This window comes from Lonchura striata, chromosome 3, assembly GCF_046129695.1.
Source record: "Lonchura striata isolate bLonStr1 chromosome 3, bLonStr1.mat, whole genome shotgun sequence".
NCBI classification, from domain to species: domain Eukaryota; kingdom Metazoa; phylum Chordata; class Aves; order Passeriformes; family Estrildidae; genus Lonchura; species Lonchura striata.
The window spans coordinates 47,973,839-47,998,043 of record NC_134605.1 but is presented as its reverse complement, the minus strand read 5'-3'; the positions used below and the strand labels follow the sequence as shown (position 1 = coordinate 47,998,043).

General features: G+C 40.1%; 1 protein-coding gene across 2 annotated transcripts in view; it reads left to right on the top strand.

Moving 5' to 3' along the window:
• Positions 1-23,733, top strand: part of UST (uronyl 2-sulfotransferase) — a 149,107-nt gene extending 125,374 nt beyond the window's left edge. For both annotated transcript variants that reach the window (XM_021527031.3, XM_021527033.3), the window contains one exon: positions 19,620-23,733. In XM_021527031.3, the coding sequence (XP_021382706.1) occupies positions 19,620-19,903 (284 nt within the window). In that variant the 3' untranslated portion in view covers positions 19,904-23,733. The remainder of the gene's footprint in view (positions 1-19,619) is intronic.
• The last annotated feature ends 472 nt before the right edge of the window (positions 23,734-24,205 follow it).

The following is a 24,205-nucleotide window of genomic DNA, read 5'->3' as shown; positions in this document are numbered from 1 at the left end:
GAAGCTTATAACAGCATATAACAGCTGAGGTTCTTGTTCTGCTGAGGAAGGTGAAGCCACACCAGACAATATGTGTGCGGCATGAAAACCATAACTGTGGCAACAAAAGATTTATTCAAGATAGTATCAATCTCAATGCTAAAATGTGATCAGGAGTAAAAGTGTGGCAAGCAAGTTTCTATCACTTTCCAACCCACATGGAGCTTGTGTACATCCAGGCTCAAGTCCTAACTATTTACTCTTCCTTGCTAGTGTGTACTCGTTAGATTGAGTTAGCTCATATGTGCATAGTTACACAGCAGAGCAGTTGCCTATAAATTTATCTTGTGGCCCTAAATGAATGGCATTTTGAGATGAAAAGTGAGGCAGCTGACAGCCTGACACAACGTTTGTGCTCAGTCTGGGTGAATCTGCTCCCTGGGCCTACAGTGCAGGGAAGTGGGATTTACTTGTCCATTTGCCAAACGCATTGCTATGACTCTGCTTTCTCCTGGAGTCAAGGGCAGTGGTTGACTTGGTAAGTACAGCAGCACCAGCAACAATCACTTAGATCAGGTGAGAAATTTACATATTTCCTGTTGGCAGGTCAGGATTGTGGGCATGATTCATGAACTGGTGAAATGAGGAATGAGGCTGCTGTCGATCCATAGTTCTCTTTCCCAGCACTTCTGGCATCCAAGAATATTGGCTGCCATCCAGATCTTACCACTGATTATGGCAAAGAATGATATAGTTTTTCTTCTTGCTAATTACAGTACTGATTTTTAAATCCTTATTTTAGGCTTGAATTTTCATGGACGTTGAATTTGTAAAGGCTCTGCTCAGAATCAGTTGAATTGGAAAGTGAAGTCCAAGGTCCCTTAAATCATTGTTTGAAAAACCTGGATTTAATATTTCTCTTCTAGTACAGTTTCTGGACACATGAGCTCATAGACTGGCTCTGACAAACAGCAATGTATTGTAGAGATAGGCTGAGTGTGTTGTGTAGAATTACTTAATCTTCTCTTTCTGTGAGCTATACCCAGCTTGTGTTCTGCAATCTGCTACCTTTTTCCTATTCCTCTCCTCAATCTTTTTCGTATTTCTCTTTCCTGTAAAATGGCAAGGTCTTTACCTGAAGCCAAACAATTTTTTTTTTTGCATGCTCATCTGAACCTCTTTATCATTAACAGAGATTCCCCTCTCTAAAGTTTGTGTATGTCTGTAGGATTATGAGGACTGAGACCACCTAATGCATTATCTTCATCTTTTAGTGCAATTCCAAGATTTCAGCCTACAGATTTTTCACTTTATCCCACCTATTTCTGTCACTTGCATTCAGTTTCCTTTCATCAGATCTATCAATGGGCTGTCTGATTTTGGATTAAACACTCAAAGATGTAATTTCATACTATGTTGCAGTAAAACCAAAAATTATTTATGTTCTAAATCCCAAGGGACCAGTCAAACAAGCTGTTACATCTCACACATCAAGAATCCATGTGGTTTTGGGGTTTTTTGTGTATGTCAGGAGATCATTTTGAAGGCTTGGTGCTGATATCTTCCAAGCAACAGTCGTGTTTATCTAATGAGCATACCAGTCACTAAAGATGTTATGGTTTTAAGTGTGTTCCTGCTGTTCATCTGAGGTTGATTCCCTGATGCATCTTTTGATTACTTCCTGTTCCTAGTATCACAAAATGGAAAACCCATGGATATCCAGCTTTGTTAAAGCTCCAGCATGGAAGGAAATCTGCATTCAGATATAGCATTAGTGATATTTCATAAATAATCCAGGGTTACTGATGACAATATACCACAGACATTTTAATGACAGGCAGGTCAAGCCTGAAATGACAGTTCTTTCCTTCTTAAGTAACTTAGTAAATAAAATCATATAGCTATTTTAATCAGTAGCATTTCAGCTAAACCTCCGTTACTGCTTCTGCTTTAAAAATAGCATTTTTAAAGCATTTTCTGCTTTAAAAATAGCATGGTAGAAGTGCAGGAAGACAGGCTTAGGGAAGAGACATTCCTAAGGGTGTACCTACAGGGTACATCTGTAAAGGGACCACTTGCTCCCAGAGTACACAGTGTATTGTGCTCTAAAATCATCTTAAGGACACTGTTGCTACCATTAAAAAAGAAGGGAAAAAATTAGTAACACGAATTTCAGCAAAGTGCAAGGGTCAGCCCTTGATGACAAAATTGTAAGAATTAAAATGAAGTAAGTATGTTAGCAGTGTAGCTCTCAGCTGCTGCACAGCTGGTACTCTCAGCTGGAATATCCCCAGCCATCACTCCTCACTTGAACACAGCTTCACACTGTGCCTGTGCTCCTTCCTGTGAACCCCTTTGTTTTACCTGCCCTGCAGGCAGTTTATGGTGCTGGAGAGCTGACCGCTTGCTCTTCCAAAAGTTGTTCTTGGAGTTATGTTCCCTATTTCCTTTCCTTGTTGGAATTTCCCAGCCTTTTTCATCTGTCCCTCTTGAAAACTTGCTCTCCTGGAAGCTATAGTGAGAAAAGAGGGTTTTACTAAATATAGCTATGAAGATTCTGGTTTTCTTCTTTTTCTCTGTTCCTGGAGCTGAATCACAAATTTTCAAACGTAGCATGAAAGAGCACCTTCCCCTCCGTTTTTGTCTAGGCTCATCTTTGCAGTTTCCTCTCCTTCCAAACTGCCTTCCCATTGTGTTCTTTTATTACTATCTTCTCTCCAGTTTTCTTTGTCTATCTCCAACATTTGCACCATTGTTACTGCCCTTCATAAATCTTATCTTTTGAGTTGTACTATTTGCACTCTGAATATCTTCTCGGTTACTTCCAGATGCCATGTATAATGCAGGTAAGTGTTAGCGTGTGGTTTTTACTCCACAGTTGTCTTTACTCCTTGGCAGTGTTAGGGATGCTGCTGTGAGAGCTAGTATTCATCAAGGATTTATTTGAAACTGAAATTGCCAACTCTGTGGTGTGTCTTCTGATTCAATCAGCAGCTATTTTGGAAGAATAGGTAAGATCACTCTCAAGCTTTTAGAAGGCTGCAATTATCACTTAGACACCAACAGATGAAAGAATCAAATTGATATACTGGGAGGAACTATAATAGAGGATGTGATTAATAGACAGTTGGGAAAAGCCAGTATGGCATTTGTAAAATCTTTAAGGACTCAGCAAGCACAGGGATATAAGATGGTACAGGTGTGATTTTCAGCAACATCTCTGTCCAAAAGCTCTTTAAGCAAACTAGTTGTCAGAATTGGAGAAAGAATGGTCTCCTGCAGGAAAAAGCTGGTGAAAGAGGTAGGCATTCATTGTTTGGTAGTGCCCTCTTACTTTAAAAAAACAGGGAAGTCTTGCAGGGACTGTGCTCCAGCCTGGGATAAATGTTCTCTTAAAAAGTTATGTCTGAGGTAAGAGAGGTCAATGCTGATATGATGTTACCAGGGAGCAACAAAAACAAGACTGAAGTGGTTTACTAATCATAACAAAGCAAAACATTAAAATTCAGCTTGTGTGCAGTTGAGAAGGTCTGTCCTTGGCACTCAGAGCTGCAGTCCACAGATGCTCTGAGTCCTGATCCATGGTAGGAAAGTGCAGAGATTATCAGATGGGTGGGTATTTTTCTCTGCACGGTGAAGCAGTCTCCTATAGAAGAAATCTTTATGTGAAGCTAGATTAAGTGGTGACTCAGTTTTTCCAGATGGCAGAAAATGATGATGCAGGACAGAAGGGTTAAATCCCGGCTGAATTGCAAGAGCAGCTGAAGGAAAGGCATTCACATTGGAGGTGCTGCCCTAGCTGCAAAGCAGGGAGTTCACACAGCTGTAGCTCTGATTTGTGTTTAATGGTAGGTGATTCAGGAGCATCAGAACGTGCCTGCTCTTGTTCTGATTTATCCATTCTCTTTCAAGTTTGCATTCTGGGTAAGCGAAAGGTGGCAAGGATGACAGCAAAGCCAAAGAAAGGTAATTTTCTGCATACATACCAGGCCTCATTTTCCAGCTATACTCACCAGAGAAAGAAAGAAACTGTTGAGTTGGCCTCTGGTTTTCTAGCAGTGAGCAGCAGCTGTTTTGGTAGCAGTAGCAGCAGCTCATATAACAAATGTTTCTTGATGAATGCAAACAAAAGCCAGCCCTGAAATTCCAGCTCCACTATGTACACATAAAATATAAAACCAGTTCAAAATAACGTAACTAGTCAACTTAAGGGGTTTTTTCTTCCCCTCTAAATAAATTCCATATGAGAATTAGTGTTTGGTCTGCTCAGTTCTCCAGGGCTCACCCAGAAAATTTTTATCATAAAGGCTGAGGGCAAAATGTGAGCACAAAAACAGAACAAGAAAAAATATTTTTAGAAGAAGTGCACGTGCAAGGAGGTTGTGTGGTTTGGGCAAAGGTTTTGAGAATGCCAGTCGTGCTTACTGAATTGAAATTACTGCTGATGTTTGTGAGTTGGCTGCATTCACTTGCCTCCAAAATAGGTCTTGGAGGAATTCTTTATGCATCTCTGTGCAATTTGCTTTCTGAAGATGACTTGTGGTTTTAAAGGCATCTACATGTTAGAAGAGGGTTATGCCCTCTAGCATAAATTTCTTTCCAGATAGCTAGTGGGAGGATTTCTAGAGAATGCAAGTTGCTTGTCAGTGCATACTCAGGGGAAATGAGGATAGTGAACAGAGAGAAAAATATAATAATTGGAGACTCAGGAGAAATACAAAAGCTATTCAGGAGGCAGTGTCTTAAATTGTTATCTTCCTCCAATTGCTAAGAGTTAAAACAGCAAGTAAATGCCAGCATTTACCCATCCCTCCCTGCTCTGCTGTTTGCTGGAGCAGCATCTGTTGTCTGCCCACGCAAACACTCCTGCTCTGTTCTCAGGCCCTGAAATACTCTCCTCACAACCAGATTGCTTTCCTCGTGATTGTTTTTTCTGAGCTGACTTCCATGTAATTGTGAAATTTTTCAGCTCTATCCATCCAGCATAGGAAAGAAACTAATTTTTCATGTTCCGACAGATTAATGATAAAATAATATAGCTTATTGTTGTGCCTTTTGCAGTATGATTCTATCTAATACCTTTTGTGTAATGCAAGTTTTGAATAAGGATTGTCTTCTTCCATTTTGTTTCTTTCAAATTGAATTTTGAAGGGCCTATGAAGTTGTGTTGCTGTGTGATGTATTGCTGTTCTTGGGGTACATGTGTACCTCTTAAGTCTTCAGTGTAGCAGAGCATGGAAATGTAGGGCTTAGAACAAAAACTGTGTGCTTGTCTTGTCTCTGCTTCTCCTGCTTCTTGACTGCTTGGATTCATTTCCAAGCCATCACCTACATTATTTTATTTCTTGGTATTTGTGGAGTGGGAGGGGGAAAAGGAGACTGATAAAGAGTGCTGTTGGATTTAGCAAAGAAAAGGTAACAAAAGGGATGGGCACTTTCAGGTTTTGCTTCTTTCTTACTAGAAGGAAGTGCAGCACAAGCTACTGGGAGAGCCCAGCAGTTGTGCTGGGCCTTTGTGGAGGGAAGACAGGGACAGGGAGCACATGGGTGTTGCTGCAGCAGAGTTTGGTGCATGCAGGGAGCCATGGGTGTGCACAGTTGGCCAAAGCCCACAGTGCTTTGCAGAGCTGTGCTCCTGTGGCTTTTAGGATGTTACCAAGTTTGGTGGTTTTCTGCTTGGGCACGAACACATGCTTTTTCTGTTACACAAAATGAGAGTGTGGAATTAATGGGTGGCTGATATATAATATACATCTTCCAAAAGCTAGTGGAAATTGGACATGACAGATGTGACAGCATAGCCAAAGCAAATTTATTTAAAACACTGAATGAAAATATTCACCAAAAACTCTGTTTTATCCTAAATACTGCTAAATATTTTCTGGGCATTGAAGCCTTATTTTTATCTTTTAAGTTTTCTTCCACTCTCTACTGTTCCATGAGTGCTCTGCCAATTTCACAATAACCATGACTCATCCTTGAAGGGTCTTCAGCCAGCTGACAAACCTACCTTACTTCACTCGGTATTGACATTATTTAATGTCAGTGCTTAAATTATGTATTGGGGAAACTGAACTCTCTGCATGGCCAGTGAAGAGAGGTAAATGGCTGTTTCCCTCTCTGGGGGCTGTTTGGTGCCCTGAGTGGCTGTCTGGAGTTCATTGGCAGGAATACTCCTGGCTCATGCTGTACACTGGTACATAGTAGGGTAGACAGGGATGCTGGCTAGGACTTGGCATGCAACAGTGCTTGTAGGAGCAAAGATGAAGAATGCATACAAAACCAAATTTTATGTCATCCTCCTTAGTGCTTTCCTTGCCCATCCAATAGACAGATCTATGCATCGAGTGCTATTTGATTTAAGTTTTGGTGGAATTGTTTGAGGTTTTTTTGTGGGCTTCACTTGGGGTTTTTTTAGCACTCCACTATATTTTTCTGCAGAGATTCCAGGAACAAAGTCTATGTTTAGGCTTAGTTCCCCTGTGGGGCACGAAAACACAGCAGAAGCCCAGGACTCCCTTACCAAGAGCAAAGGAGGTGAATGAAGAGGAAGATCTATTCCAGTAAAGTCTCAAGAAACCCCTGCATGGTGACCAAAGCAACTGCTAGAGAGTGAATGAACTGCAGAGGATGGGGAACCTGGGGAAGGATTTTGGCCAGTAAACTCTAAAGAGATCTTGAAAAGGGTGAAGCATGTAAGGACCAGCTGGGGTGAGGGATGGTGGTTAAACCAACCTGGTATTTGGCAGTGAGGTAATTTCACCAGTTGCTTCCTCCATATTATCTCCAAGATTTTTGGATTAGCAACGTCTCTGGCTGCTCACTGCCCACAGCTAATGTTTCAGTGTTCAAGAAGTCCTCAATGTATTTTTCTGCACTGAATCCTCGTTCATAGAGACTAGGGTTTTCTTCCACTCTAGATTATTATCCTATCTATTTCCATTCTTGATTTAATTCAGTAAGTGGTAAACTCAGTGGTAATTTGTGAGTGTCTGTGATGGCAATTAAGAGCTATTAGAGTCAGGACGTCAGCTGGGAATCCTGGATACAAAATAGCATTTTGACGAGTTCATATTCTTTTTAGAATTTCGGAACTTTGTCTAGTTCATGACTTTCTGTGCAAAGCCAACTCACTGATTTTCTGTAATGACTAGGTGAGATGCTAAGGATGTATTCTTTTTAAGCACAATGAAATGGATTTCGTCTGTTAAGATTTTGTTTTGTTTGCAAATGGCAAATTGTTCTTTCCATTCAACACAGTGAAAAGGGTGAGATGAATGCTCTTAGTCTAAGCCCTTGAAAGAAACACATAATTATGGGCATACATATACACATATCCTGATATACATATGTATTCATCCAGATGTACCAAAAACAGCTCCTGGAGAACAGTAAGCCCTTTTTATAGTCAGCCATTTTTAGCTCTTATTACTTGAAAATAACAATAACAAATTGCATCTTGCACAACTTTGCCTTTTGGTGTAGACATGCCAGTGCAAGTGGTTGATAGTGAGAAAACTCAGTCTTTTGTCTTACCAAAGGTGTCAGCCCAGTTCATCTTGAGCTTTTACTAAGAGAAAATCAGTGAAACTGCAAAGCATGTCTGTCTGTATATTAAATTTCAGGATTTTCTCAGCACTGCCTTCTGCTGCTGAATATGGTATTGGGTCCCTGGCAAGCCCCAGTACATTGTGCATTTGCAAAACACCTTATTTAGCCTAGTTTAAAGGCTGACTTACCACTTAGCCAAAGGTTCTACTTTGAATCATTGAAAATTATTTTCCTTGGTGAATGTTTTTGCAAGCTACTTGTAGAAATCAGTGGTTTGAGTTTCTGCTTAATTCATCTGTTCAGTTCACAGACTGCTTCTGTTACCCTTTCATACCACATCTTGGTGTGCATCCCACTCTTCAGAAGTAATGAAAAGTAAAGCATATAGCCACTTTGTATCTCATGTGAAAAAAGGGGAAAACTGCTTGTCCAACACATCTTTTCATACTGTGTACATGTGTGAGTAATTTAGTGAAGAAATAGCACATGATACATAAGTATATTTATTAGCAATTGGCACTGCCAGACCAATATTTTGCTTTTGAAATAGTGGCAGAACTTTCCCAGATTGCTGCTAAAATCAAAGGTCAAATCTAGCACTACATCCCTGTTTCTGAGTCTTAGCAGGAAAAGACGAAAAGCAAAAGATACAACAAAAGTATTTTGATAAACAAATGTCACCCACTTTGAAGTGTTGAATCTCAGTTTAATTTTTCCCATGCTACATAAATGGTCCCTTCACTTCCTTTAGCCTTGCTGTTTTTCATTTCCCACTGTTACTCAAACAAAATGAAAAAAACCTAGTTATATTTATGAGGACGCTATATTTACTCAGTTTAAGTGTTTTCATTTCTTCAGTAAATGTACTTAATAAAATTAAATGCTCTGGGAATATGCCAGAAATGCTGTCAGCCACTATGGCAAGCAGAGGGATGAAGTTTCAGCTGAACATGATGTGCCCAGGTTACTTTGTTTATTTAGAAGTTGATGACCGCAGTCACTGGACATACTAGAGTAGCCTGTGAGGAATGTATTTTTAAAGAGCTCAGAGTCACAGTTTTGTACTCCCAGCACCTAGGGATTTACTGACAAACTTGGCCCCATCCAGGCATTGAGTTTTGTTCTAGGACCTGCATGCTCAGCACTAAGACTGGCTGTGAAGGCAATCTAGCTGCAGCATCTGTCCCCCCATTAACTGCCAGGGTTGATTCTGCTGCTTTGACTGCCTAGGCTGGATGTACCCTTCCTCCCTCAATGGCTCCATGTGTATTGTCCCTCCCAAAGCTGTACACCCAGCTGTAGAGGGCAACCTCCCCAATAGATTTTTTTTGGCTGGAAAGTGGCCCAGCAGAGAAGGACCTTTGAGTGCTGTTGACAGCCAGCTTAACATGAGCCAGCATGTGCCCAGGTAGGCAAGAAGGCCAAAGACATCCTGGACTGTCTCAGACACAGCATTAGTGCACACACACATCAGCATGGTCAATGTCCCTTCTACACAAATGTATACTGAGCCAGAGGTGATTTTTTTTTTTCTAAAGTTGGCTTAATTGTTTATTTTTTCATTGTATTTCTTACTTTGGAAACACTGAATGTACTGTTCTCTCAGATAACTTTTTCATTATGTTTTCCACAGAACTTCATTAAAATATTCTCTATTGAAAAAAAATATTCTTCTAGTAAGCTTAGCAAATTGAATAGGATTTTGTAGATTCAGGCTCGGATTTATTTTTTAGAGGAATAGGTATTAAAATATGGTCCTGAAGTATTGACTTTGGGTTCTTAATGGTATTTTCTGTTTTGTGTTATCAAGTTAAATTAACTTACAGAATTCACACAGCATCACTGCCTTCTCTTCTTGTGACTTTGCCCATTGGTCAGGAGGCTGGGGATGAGCAAGAGGTTGAGAGCGGACACAACTGGGACAACTGACCCAGATGGATCAAAGAGATAGTTCATATCACACAACAACATGTTCAGTAATTAACAAAAGTAGAGGTGGAGGAAGGAGTGGGATCTTTGGTTTCTGGGATGGCCATTGCTTTTGCACTGACTGGGGAGTGGGGAAGGGATGTCATTTGCATCACTCCATCCTTCCCTGCCTCCTCCAGATTAAACTGTTCTTGTCTCTAGCCATGAGTTTTCTTGCTTGTATTCCTCCTGTTCTCTCCATCCTCCCACTGTGGGAGCAGCAGGAGAGAGCAGGTGGCCGCATGGGTGCTTGACTGCTGACTATGTCCAGCCTTCCTCAGCAGGTTCCTCTCTTTATCTTGATATAACTTCTAACATTGCACATGTTGTGAGTAATGTTGAATGTCTTTATTCCACCACTCCTGAAGATTGCATTGTAGAAAATTGCAATGTTCTTCAACAAAAGCCTAGGCTGTTGCACGCATAGTGTTCCTTTTAGTAACTTCATTCCTTCCCAAAATTCATTTACCTTGTAGAGTTTTTCCTAATTGCTGTCACATTGCCTGGTTTCTATCTCATTTTATTCTTATTCAGAGGTATTAACGTTTACGAGTTCTCGTAAATACTGAAATGGAAAAAGACAGCAGATCATTTTATCTCCTGTTTTGTTAATCACAAGGGAAAGGTTTGTGCAGTATAACTTTGAAGCACAGTAGTCATTATGTTAGGTCTAATATTGTCTTTAAGCTAACGTGCAGACTCTCCTGGAAACTTTGATACTAGCCAGTCTCTCTAACACTGGCATGAAACTACCGGTTGAAATACTGCAGACATAAGACAATTTACAGGATTAAGTGCAGAAGCAATGGCTTTTCATGCCCCCTAAGTCTCTAATTCTGATTCATGTGTGCTTTCAGAGTGTTCATCTAAGTCCTTTAACAAGCAATAGAGTTAAAGCTACTGTGAATATACTTCCTGTAAACGAGGTGATAGATGGCAAAATGATGCACCCATGTATCTCTTCCCTGTCTGTGCATTAATGTTAAATGGGAGTTGAATTAAAAAAGATCATTGAGCAAGCCCTGTTCCCCTAATATATTGTTCTTGGTGCTGATACACAAGCAAGAATGGTAAAGGTGTGCTGGAGCTGATTGTGTCCAAGAAGACAGATGAGAGTTACTACAGAGTCAGCTATCTTTGCTACTGGCTGGTACAGATGCATGGAATGAACAGGGAAGCCTTTATCTTCCAAGATCTTAGTCTCGTAAGTATGTCAGAAATGCTGTTTTCACACTCCTTCTGTAAGAAAATATATTGCTTGGAATATAGAGCAAGTACATGCATGTGTAAATCTTGATGGTGTTTGAACAGCTTCTAAGCACCTAAAAATGTTTTGTATTAATTTATAGTAGCCCAAAGAGATTAAGATCATACTTATCCTTGAACTGGGGCCTGCTTCCAAAAGCTCTCATACCTATAAGAAATTGCCAGGGGAAGCATCCTGTCGCAGGTCGCTGAGACACTACATCCTGTGATACAGCCTCTGAGGGAGTGCTTTGGCACCTGGGACCAAACAGGTCACACCAGACCTAGAGAATTTCTTCTGCTTTTCTCAAGCCCCCATCCCTCACCTGTGGCTGCACTGCTAAAGAAGTGTTGAGGTTGGCATGAAGAGCCAGTTTATCACTATAATTTCTGCAACAGCATCTGCCTCCAAGATTTCCAGGAGAGACTCAAACTCTCAAATCACAGCAAATCCCAAATGTTCTAGGTTTCTCATTGCAGACATGGCTGCAGGCTCTGTAACAGGCAGTGAATAACACAAGCATAAATTCACCTTGACTTGGGTTGTATTTGTGGAAATCCAGCAGGAGCTTTGGTCACTGTGAAGTCCTGAGATAGCTAAATGTTGGGCTTATCTGTCAGACTCTTGGATGTCTCCTAGGTGCATAGGAATTACTGTCTTTTTGTGAGTGAGGACACTTGCCCTTCATGTGAGCCTACTAGTGCAGGCATGGAGGGCAGAGTGGGTTGCCTGGAGCCTCCTGGAAGGAGGCAAGATGGATTCTTGTTTCTGGTTCATAGTGACTTCAGGGGACATGAAGACCCTGGCAGCCTTAGGCCTTAGTCCTGTTGGGACATTATACTTTGCTTTCTAGACTGAACAGGACAAAATCAAGATGTTCCCTCTCCAGGAAAAGCACAGGGTGAGAATTGCATTAGCCACACTATGAGATTACTCTCCTCTCCCAGGGATTCTAGTTAATATAATTCCCTTCTTTTTATTTTTTTTTCTCTTGCTGAAACAAGTCTGCCTGTGTTAAACAACAGACCCTTTTCCTCGGTTTTGGCCAGAGGAGGAAGCCTTTGTCCGGATCTCCTGGCAGCTGGCCAAGGCAGTTGGGATGTGGGCCAGGAGGGGGTGAACTTGAAAGGAACAGTGTGTTGTTTCTGCTCTGGTAGCATTCTTCCTTCTTCAGCAGTGACTCGGCCCCTGGCTGCCTACAGTCATTCATTATACACAGAAGAACCTAAGGGCAAAAGAGACAATTTTCTCTTGACTGCCTGTAACTTGAAATAATAAGAAATTAAACCATTTTGAGGCTTTCAGTTGTGTGTGTGCAGACATGGTTGGAGAAAATCTTCTTGGAACAGGCAACTTTCTCACAAGAGAGAAAAGAACCAATAGTACCTTTTTTTCCCCCACTTTAAGAGCAGCCTTCATACTGTAACATCCATCTTCCAGTCCTGCATCTCCTATAAGTTGTGATTTTAGCTTGGCAGTGCATAAGTTTTATTACTGGACATTACTTGTATCCTAGTTAGTATATTTGCATTAATTTTTCTTTTCAGTAGTTATATAAAGAAATAAGCAGTCATATGTATACTCTTGGAAGACTTAGGCTTAAGTCTAAGATGCTAAGAGTATAAGAGGTAGCATTTAGAATCAACAGTTTTTAAGTGTATAGTCTCAACATTTTTTTGAAAAAATATAGGATTATTTCCCATTCCTGCAAGGCCTGATACTACAGGGTGGTGACCACTAGGTTTGAACAGTCAGGAAGTGGAAAACATAGTAAACTGGGTGTTCAGACATCTCCCAAAAAGACATTCACACGAAGGTATCTGAAATGCAGTGACAAGAAGGCTTTTGTATGTGGTGCTTCTGACTTGAAAGCTGACACAAGCAAGATGTTTGCTACTTGAATCTGCAAAAGACTTAAATGGATCATTGGATCATTGAGCTTGGCTTCCTGTGTGCTACAGGCCACACAGTCTCTCTTCTGCATAGAGACAGTATCTGGAGTTCTTTAAGTTATCCATCATTGATGCAGGACTATCAAGTGATAGCCAACCAATTGTGTTCATTTTGTACTAACAATTCAGCACCTTCACCACTTCAAGAAAGCAGTGCCATACTTCCAGTCCATATTTGTCTGGTTCCTGCTTCCAACCCTTCAGTACCTGTGGTTTTCTCACCATGAAAGTATGCAGATGCTGTAAACAAGTCACCTCTCAATCATCTTTTTTTGGTAAGCTGACCAGAACAAATTTATTACCTTTCTCCAAAGTGTCCCTTTCAACCCCAGTGTTCATTCTGAGGCTGTTTTCATACTTTTTCTGATTTAGGATGTGGTTACAAACTGGATGCTATATGCCAGTTTTTCTATTACCAATACTATATATGGAAATAAAGATATCTCCACCTCTCTCCATCACTTTTGGACATCTCAGCTTGCACAGCCTCTTCATGATTTCTGTTTTGTGGACAAAAATCACAGATAGCAGCCTACCATGACTTGAAACACAAAGGCAAGATGCCTGCTCTAGATTCTCAAGTCCTGGGCTGTATTTCTGCAGGCTTTCTGCATTGCATAGCTGTGGTGAAGCTTTTCCTGCTCGTAAGCTGCTGAAACTTGTCTCAGTCATTGCAACTCTCTCTTCTGTCTGTAGAAAAGTGATAATGTTAGTATCTGATTAACTTACTATGCAGTACTGTTCACAAGCCATCTGTAAGAACCTATTTTTAAACTGTGGTTTTGTCAGATCCAGATTTGACTGGATTCATTCAATAATTCTTAAACAGCTGTAAAAGATACATTAGAAATTGCAGCGTATGAGCTGCAACCGTAGCAGTTCTTTCGGCAACTCAAACTAGACAATGCTGGCATTTCCTCTGCAGATGACTTTGGTTTTGGCACCTCCAACTCTGTCTAGTTCAACTTAAAAGTTGTTTAATGGCCATAAAAGTACCTGACCACATTCTCATAAGAATCTGCCTGTTCATTCTACCAGTGTGGGTTATTTTTCAACTTTCCTTTTTCTTCTGTGTTAATCTACCTGAACTGGGAATGCAACATTAAAATGCACCAAATAAAGGAGTCACTTAGAAGATCCTGCTGAGATTTTTTTTTTATCTGATCTTATGTGAGATACAGCACATTTCCAGGCTGAGGACTGCATCGGAGATAGTGTGTGGTACAGGAGGTTTGGCTGAAGTGTCCCATGCAGCTGGAAATCCATGTTGTTGGATCCACAGCTCTAAACTGGTAGGAGCAAAAGCATAGCACTGTGACATTTCCAGGAGGAGGGTTTCAAGATTTTGTTATAATACTTACTGGTTGGAGAAGAAACTTCAGAGTGTAGTAGCTGGAGAAAGTTTTATATTTGCATTGCTGAGTGTGTTGTATGGCAAATGTTTCATAATAATGATATAATGCCTTTAGCAGCTCAAGTAGTATGTAAAAGCGCTGTTGAATTCATATTGCTGTTGCATTGACCAGTTGACAGTCAGAATAATGCAGTGCTGGCCTCTGCAATATTTTTCAAATATATGTTGCTTTGTTACTTGCATGGCATAGGAAGATGTTTGCTATTTGTGGCTTTATCATCCCAAGGTATTCCTTATATTTATCACTTACCACTGACTTTTATTTTCTTTTTTCTTCCTCTTTCTTCCTTGCTGTGATTTTATATCATGCTTCCTTGGTGTTTACATCCTTGAACATCAGTAGTTGTTTGATTACATGTTTTTCAGATTATCTCTTTCAGCTCTTCCAGGCTAATCTCTGTTTTGGCATCCCTCCATTTTTCTGTGCCATCTTGTCATTATCAGAGCTTTCTGCATTTTTCTATCTTAATGTAAATAATGAAATTCTATAAAGTTAACAGGGAGACTATTCTTTCCTCCGGTTTCTTTATTCATGGTAGTTGTAAGGAAGAAGAAAAGACATTGCTGTCTCGCCTACTTCCATCATTTTACAGTATTCAGGGCAATTACAGGCTAGTGTATTTGTTCCCAAGATCCTTGTTTGATAAATAATAGAATGTTCCATTTCCTAGGATTGCAGATCCCTGAAGTTCTGGGAGTTTCCATGACTTCCGGAGATCTGCTCTTTCAGAGAGATCCATACGTGACCTTTAGGAGATAGGAAATGGCTGTGTGCCAGTGTGCAAGAGTTCTCCTAATCCCCTTGAGTTCGGAGTTGTTCTGTGTCAGCAAAGCACCACAATAATTCAGGACAGAAGGGCTAAAAACAAGCAAACATTGCTGTGAGCCTGGCATAACTGTCCCCAGTAAACATGTGAGGGTCTAGTCTTTATCTACATGTTGTTAAAACTTGCACCATATTTTGTTGGTGTGAATAAACTGAGTAAACTAGTGGTAAAGAGGTTAATAACCGGGATTCATGATATTTCAGATGAAATTGGTAGATACTGTGGAACAAACTGCTACTTTGTTTTTCCATCAGTTTTGATTTTTAATATATTTCTGCCTGGTCAGTGTGTCTGTTAGATTTTCTCTACCATCCCTGCTTTCCATTAACAAACGTGAGCCTAAGCAAGGTGCTCCATCGTGTAGTGTGGCTGCAGCACACCATCCTTCTTCTGGCTCAGATCCAGGGACCTGCCCTGGGCTGAGACTCCTGAGCAGCAATAGCCCAGTGGCCAGTGGAAAGATATGCAAGCCCAGCAAATGGGTGCCTGATCCATTCTCCCCGAACTGCCCTTTTCCAGATATCCTGCAAGAGCCAGGCTAAAAATTTCAAGATTGTGAAACAAATCAATTGTGCCAGAAAATTTTTTGCTAAGATGCAGTTGAACATTGCAGGGGAGATCATTTCTAGCATAGCCATCAGAGCCCTGGTTAGCACCACAGCAATGAGAGGCAGATCAAGCAGAGACCCTCGCTCCTTCATATGTCACATCTAACCACAGTGACATATATTTATTTCCATTTAAAACTCTAGAGAAGCAGGTATGTGGCTTCATCCAGGAGTGGCGCTGAGGAGGCCTCTGCGTGGCACCCCCCAAAACAGCAGGACACTGGAGAGCACATCATTCTTAAATTTTCTTAAGAGGTGGAGAATGCCTTTAGGATCATTTTGTCTAAATATGGCAATTCAGGGTTTTTGGAGCCGCAAGTTATAAAACTCACTTTTCCCTATGGTTTGGATTGCTGCAGTGAGTAATGTCCATTTATTAGTTTAAAAAAAAAAAAAAGTGAGAGTGTGGAAAGTAACAGTAAACACTCATCAACTGGTAACCCAAAAGAATTTAATTTTCTTCATTCCTATCTGCATACCAGTTTAGTCTTAATTTAAGGTATGAGCAGGCTGCACTGGGAGGTGCATTTCTGTGTAGTACATTACTGTAGTACTTTTCTTAAAATAATGCCAAAGCAAACACATTTTTAAAAAATAAGCCTAAGAAGTAAATGGTATAGTTTGTTGCCCTGCATCTGGCTAGCTGTCTCAAAGGTCATAAAATGGAGGTCCTTTGGTGGGGCAGCTGCATTTATGGAGCATATTCAGATTGGTATTTTGGCTTTAAGCCAGATCTACCTAATTTTCCATTTTGCTTCTGTGATGAGGTGGTTGAGTTGACTTCAAGGGGCAGTTTTGTGATTTGATCCATATTTGTATTAGAGAGCCTTTTAAGAGTATTTAAGATTAAAACGAAGTCTAAATAAAGTTCAAGCACAAAATAGCAGGGTTCACTTGTTTTATCAAAAGGCTGAGCTTGCTGCCAGGCACAGGCCCAACCCACTCCATCCAGCAACCCACACCTCACAGCTCTTCGTGCTCTGCAGTTCCGATGCTGTTTGCTGCGAGGCAAACACACAGGAGCCAGAAGATTTACACAGCCCCTGCAGCCTTCCAGAGTGTGGCTGTTTCTGTCTGTTCGGATGTGTACTTCTGTAGTCATGGGTGAGTGCACAGAGCAGAGAATTGGGCACAGACTGAAACCCCTGTGCCGCTGCAACAGCAGATTCAGAGGAGTGTATTGTGCTGCGAGGGTGGCACCTGGAACACCAGCAGGACATTGCCTTTGGCTGCTCCTGCCCCCACAGACTGCCCCTGAAGAAAACAGTCTCGTACTTTTCACCTTGTCATCTTTGGCAGCACTCCTGGGCTTAGCACAAGTGCCTCTCTCTGCTGGGAGAGCAGCCACCGAAGGGGGCTGGAGCTGTGAAAGTGGCTTTCCCCACTTACAGTCCTGGAGGGACCATATAAGTAAAGAGCTTTTTCCAGTGAGCTAAATGGAGTTTTCTGTAGCAGAAATAACTTACGTAAAATAAAAACAAAGTTGGCAGGCAGTATAAAGGCTTAAGCTAATAAATGCAATATTTAGTAGGGTATATTTGCTGCTGAATTTGTAAAGAAAACCAGACTGCAAAGCTGGCAGCAGCGACCAGTTAAGCACAATAAGGAGGAATGTCTTGAAGCACTCAATAATCATAAGAAAGTTTTCTCACCCAAGGACAGACTGAGTACATTGGCCTTTCTGGAATGTAGTCATCTCATACCCATCAATGGCAATTTGAAGGTAACTTGAAAAACTTGACTAAAAATTTAACAAGATGAGATACTTGTTTGTCCCGGTCTATGTGTGAAGGTGGTGCAGAAGAAAATAAGGTCTTGGGGAACCCAGATATTTTCACCAAAAATACTTCACACTATTTACTAACCACAGGTCTTGCTTCCTATGCCAATGTCTGTTTGAAATGCAAACATTTCCTGATCCTTCCTCTACACATTTTCTTAGCTAAATAGCATGTTAAATATTGCATCTCTCTTCCTGCTTTTTTTTTTTATATTTTAATAATTTCATTACTATCTAAATAAAACTAAGCAAATTGATAAGCAGTCAGTAAATATAGAGCATATTTCACTGTACATTACTGTAATTAAAGAACAGAGAACTCTGTGTACTCAGTTGCTTAATTACTTACAGAGAGATTTCAGTGTAGAACTAAGTTTGGTGTAAAAGTTCAATTTAATTACATAGTAGTATGTTTTAACAGTTACCAACTAGTAAAAACTATTCTTCCTTTTGAGAAGGAATTAAAAGTATAGATGCAAAATAGAATTAATGCTTTAAATATTTTTTTTGTGATTTAGAACAGTGTTGCATTGGGTAGGCTAGTCAACATATCTTCTCTTTGTATCATTCTTCCTACATTTCAGCTTACTCTGCTGCAGTTGATAAGAAAAACTATTTCAGATATAACTTTTTTCTTCTGCACCAGATGGGTGTGACACAGTGAAGTCCAGTGATTACAAGAATGTCCACCCCAGCAGCACTTGTCTCATGTAGTATTATTAAAATGTTCTGAGTTGTTTTTCTCTTAATTCTTTTACTCTAAAGGAAGAAAATGTGTGTTCATCAACTGAAAGTAGAATTTTTTTACAAGTGTGGATACCTTAAGCTATATGAATATTAATATTTTAAAATTTAAAGAGAGCAGTTCACGTTCAATACTGTGCCCATCTATTGTACTTTTCAAGATTTAAAATCTTGTACCAACTTTTTCCTATAAAATCATTGCTGTTGTGCTTGCTAGATGGACTTCTTAGTAAGTTATTACCTCTTGGGATAAAAGGGTTTGTCTTTGTTTAAAGTTCCTCTCTTCCCTAAAAACCTATTCTTGACAACTTCTCTTGGATAAATATATAGCTTGTGGGATCCCAAGAACAACTTACTTTTCCTGCTAGAACCAGCATTGCCTCCCTTAGCTTTTTGTGTAGGCAATTGCAAAAATCTGTTTCTCTGTAGAGATGCTAAGCATTTGTTAAGCTTTGCTGGCAGGTGCTTCAGAAGACCTCCATTTGTTCTGCTCACATGAGCAAAACTCTGCCCATGGTAAAATTTTGATTCAGGGACTCCCTCTGGAAGTGAGGGTGATTGCTGCCACTGGAACCCAGTTGGAAACATGAAATGTTCTTTGGTGTTTGCTTCCTCCACGTAAGCTTTTTGTTTGCTGTCCTTCATAGCCTGACCCTTTTGAATACTTCTGACTTGAAGAATTGCTGTTACAATAAGAATTAGGTTCCCATGCTATATACTTAGGATGCTCTGGCAGCCAATTGCCATCTAGAAAAGAGCATAATTATTGCCTTCAGAGTTTGCTTTACACCTCATTCAAATACATTTATCTCCAGTGATAGAGTCATCGATTGCGAGAGAAGGCAAAGAGACAATTCAGTATTTTTGTTAGTAACTCTAATTCTTTATCAACAATAAAAGGTTTGTATTTCAGTTTACCAAAGCAAAAGTTGTCAGGTGAGCAAAAAAGTAGTGAAATCTTCCAGGGCATGACCGGAAGATGAGTCTAGTTCCATTAACAGGTATAACAGGATGAGAAAGTTAACAGGCACAGTTGATCCTAAGGTGTCATTTGGTGATGCCAACAATCCTTCAGTGCTAACCTGAGATGGATTCAGGGTGACAAGTATCTGTTTAGAGATGAACTATAATAAAGCACAACTGAGACAGGTCACCATGTGCCACATAGGAAATAATTGATTACTTAAGCTCGGTGGCATGCCTGATGTCAAATTTCCAAAGCTAGGCAAGATTGTGGGTTTCTCTACGTGTAGCTCAGGCTCTTAGTTCATGTGACATCATTTGCATTTTCAGATAACCATTGACAATTAGGGTCTTTGGTGACTGCAGACAAGACATGTATGAACTAGCCATATCTTAACATGCAAGTCTGACTTCAAACATCTATCTTTTTTCTTATCTTGTTAAAAGTAAATCCACTGTTAGAGACAACTTGAACTCATTTGTATTGGTAATGTAGTAGGGCCATGCCTTAATGTTTAAATTAAAAAGTTTACATCTGGTCTCAGTAGTCAGCACCCACCATATTGCTTGTTGTTCTTTCTTTACAGAACATAGGAAACTTGGCAATCTGACTGTGACCGTGAAAAAGACCGTCCCCTCTCCAGAAGCAATACAGATCCTCTATCAACGCATGAGATATGAATATGAGTTTTATTACTATGTCAAAGAACAATTCCACCTGCTAAAGCGCAAGTTTGGACTGAAGTCTCATATCAGGAAACCAAGTCCCAGACCTGAGTTCTTCATTCCTTCTCCCCTGGAAACAGAAGAACCAATAAATGATGAGGAAGAAGATGATGAAAAGTGGCTAGAGGATATCTATAAAAGGTGATGGATGGAAGAGCTATCCTTTCTCCTCTGGTGATCCCTCCAGCTTTCTTAAGATTTTTTTTTTAATTATTATTAAAAGTAATTCCTTAAGGAACTGAGTTAATACGCAGCGGATTTGAAATGGAACAGAAGAGACCATTCCCACATGCTGGAGCCATTGGGAGATACCTGATTTTGCAGGTTTGATTCATTATACAGTGTTGGCTCTATAGCATCCTTGCTATAGCATAGAGAGAAGTACCGACCATCTGTCACAAAATAACTTTTGGAATACACAGAAGTCCTTCATGAACTGCAAAATACAAAAGAATAGATTAGGCATTCTTGAAAAGCAAATCTTACCGATTCTTGTCTCTCTCTTTGACCAGAAAAAAGTCTTCATGGCATAACACTGTGGCATGAACTACCAGCAAATTAACTACAAACAGTGAGCCGTTTGGGAGGAGTGCCTCTTTCTGTCCAAAGCACACTGATATCCCAGTGGTATGGTCAGAGCCATTGCTTTGTCTTCAGTCCAAAGATACCAAGCTCAGAAGGAGGCTAAGTAACAGCTCTTTGAATTACCTGTGCTGGAGGAGCAAGGCTGCTGTTCTGCCAAATCAGTACTAGTGAGTGTAAGGCAAGCTACAGGAACCAGATATTTTTGGTAAAACCTTCAAGTTCACAGAGTGGGAAAAATTACCAGGTCAGTGAATGGCAACAAATTTAAAATGCTAGGCAGAGCTTTATTTCAGCAGTTGAGCATGTTTCTATTAGACTCTAAAGGCAAAGGTGTAATATATGGGGTTTATGTTCAAGAATGGTATTTTAGATTTTTATTATTCTTTTGGGTCACAAATCCAAAGAGAGGTGGAAAAAGCTACCCATTAAAAAGCTTAGGTGATCTGGAGCTTCTATTAAGTACGACCTGTATTTCTGCAACTGCAGAATTTAATTGTTCACATTTGAATCTGAGCACAGCTTCCCCACCAGCACAAACACCAAACTCCTGCTTTTAGTGTGGCTAGAAGGAAAATTAAAAAATATGAACATACACAGCTTCTCTAGTTGAAATAGTTCAGAATCATCAAACAAGTACAAGAAGATGTGCTCTCTGAAACCAAAGCTGATTCAGTGATAGGTTATTAAGAGAGTCACTGTGAAAGTTGCCCTTGTTAATCACTACAAATATTATCTGCCACTGCTAGAAAAGGGATCGGTGGAAGCTGGTGAAAGAGAAGTAGCACCATTATGTGAGGTGCTGCTGTTGTTCAGGTGGGTGTCCCAGGAGTGGGATTCCCTGTGATGTGTTGGTGTGCTGGCTGCTGGCCAGCCTGCCAGCCCTGGAGGTGCAGTAGTGACAGACCCACAGGCAGCCCTGGGCAGAGCTCTTTGGCCTTCTGCTGCACAGCAGAATAGGGGAGAGTCTGGGGTCTTGATGAGGCCTTGGCCTCTTATGCACCATTATTGCTAGAGAAAGCTGGACTAATAGAGAATAAGAGCAATAAATTCCTGTCCCCAGAGGACAGGAAAGAAGCAGGTACAAGATGTTGCAGCTGCTTGCCAGGATAAGGACAATCCACCTCTGTCTATCTTATATCCTTTCTCAAACATGTACCAGAAAAATTTTGGTTCCTATTCCACAGCTGCCATCTGCAAGGTCATACTTCAGTTTGCTACATCAAGCAAAAGTTATTTTGTGATGGATGAAGCATATAAACTCGGGATCAGCTCAGGTGGGCTTTCCAAGGGTTTCCTCTTCCATGAGCCTGCTGAGAGCCAATAGAAATTATGGTCGATCTTCTTCACCCCTTAGTCGTTACCTATACACAGAGAATGAAAATAAAGGAGAGTTAAGACAAGATGCTAACTTACAGAAAATACTAGGAAGAAGATTCTGTTATCATTATTAACATCCGAGGTTGGTGGTAGCAATGCACTACTGTGGAGGAGCACATTAAAGAAAGCTGAAAATGGCACAGATAGTCACTAACATATTAGCTACAATATGAATCTGCTGCATTGTATATTTTAAGTGGTTTCTATGAAATTACATTGAAAGAGTAATGATTAGTTTACACATTGTGGAGTTGTTATATTTTGGAAAGAACTAGTATTCTCATGTTTCTGTAATTCTGTTTGAATCCTTTTTCTGCCATAATTTTAACAGAATATAGTCACTTAACACATTCACCTTCCTGAGAGTTCACTGCCATTTACAGTAAAGTCTGTTTCTATCTGTTTGTTTATTTAATGGTATCTTCAGCCATCACTACTTATAATCTAAATACAGAAGCTGCTTTGTGATTTGCTCGCTAGGTTTTAATACTGTTGTATTTTTGTAACAATCAACCTGGCCTCTCCTCCTCAAATGGTAGTTCTTAAATTTATCTGGCACATAGCATCTAATATTCCTGGTCCTATGGCCTATTCCTCAGTCATTAAATATATATTTGCTTAACTTTTAAAAGGTACGTTATAAACTGGTAAATCTTTGACTTATTTATTGAAACTTTTCAGCACATTCCAAATTCTAAGTTGCTCAGGAAGAAGCTGATTTAAATAATTATATTTGGGTCTGATGAGTATTCTTTTTAAAAAAAAATCACTATTTGTAAGCCTTTAGTCCACAACAGCTTTGTAGAAAGTGCCAACTTGGAGATCATTGTGAGGGGAAAAAGGTGGCTGTTCAACACTTACAAAAATAAGAAAATATATGTCTACATTAGTTTATCTATAAATGAAGCAACATATGTTTTGGAATTAAATCTTCTCTAACTTATTCACTTCTATCTCCTGAAATATCAGTAAGCCATATGATGCTTTATTTTTCAATCCAATGTTGTTTAAAAATAAAACTTGCACATTTCTTCCTGGTGCCATAGTCCTCTTGCTTACACTAGTTTTCCCTCCTGGATGCAGTGGCTGTGGGTAAGGACATTGGAGTTGCATCCAACAGAGCAGGGTTGGACACGGCATAGGGCATCCTCTGAGCAGTAAGACTGGAGCTGGTTTCTCCTGGGTTATTCCATCTCCCAAGCTATCTGGAGGTGTGAGCTGAGGTCTCAATTGTTTTACTCACCTGAGATGTGAGATCAGTACACTGAAGTACATTGTCCAGTGTTCCGTGGCTGCCAAGTAGAAGTTTTATCCAGGAGAGGAACAACTTAGTCTCCATATACTGCATTTTTACTAGATACAGTGTTTGATGGCCAGGCATAAAAGCTTCAATAGTCAGAGTGATGTTGCAATATAGGTGAAGTATCAGTGCTTTCACACTAAAGAGAGAATCAACTGTTATTGAAATGCAGCATTCTGGAAAAAAAAATAAATTTTAGTCTTAAGTTTCAAGTGACAATGACAAATTGTACCATTTTTTGTTTGTATTCAATTTACTTCTTCTCCACATGAATTTTGTTGGTGATGCAGAGCTAAGTCCAAGTATCTCAAATGTTTTCTACTTGTGTGTAACGAAGTAGCTTGGCAGAACTGAAAGTACATGAAGCTGATGGTGTATTTAAAGCATTCCAGTTTCTTTGCAATTCTTTTATCGCAGATCTTTGATGAATCATTTGAGTGTTAGTATGTAGAATGGTACATTGTAACATAAACACACGAGCAAAGCCACAAATTTTAAATATTGGAGAACACATCTGTGAATTCAAGCCATGGAATTTTTCCTCCTTTCAGTATGTGATACAGTAAAATTGAATGTACAGGTACATTTTTTGACTAGCAAATGAAACCACACTGCATGCTGGCTTTTATCCTCATCAAATGAAAAAACATTGTCTGCCAAAGAACGAAATTCTGCATTCTTTTAAAAAATAAAGACCTGATAATAAATTCTCAGTTCCCAGTAATGGTGCTCTGATCTTTCCCTCCATTTTAAGAAAGGGAACATCTGTGATGTTAGAACATTAGCCTAAAACAACTCAGCAACATTTTTGAGAGCTAAAATACCGTAATACAGTACCACAACATTCCTTCTGTTTTATTTTTAAGGACTCGGCCTTTTTTGCAAGGAGTTCAACTAACGCATAAAACACTGTTGATCAGTCTGCTTGCACGAGCCAAGACCAGAGTAAAGAACTGAGTGTTGCTACATATAGACCTCCACACACAGATTCCATGGGAAAAACAAGGGTGTTACCGAGCCTTGGAAGTGCCTGCCTCCTGGCAAGGGAATCACCAGAACCACCTTTGCAGGATCTGTCCCAAGGGAGGGTTTGCAAAGTTAGGCTCTGCTTAAGTACCCACAGGCATGGCAGGAAGGTGCCTGAAGGCAACTCCATGAGAAATGGCCACTGGAGGGTAAAAAATC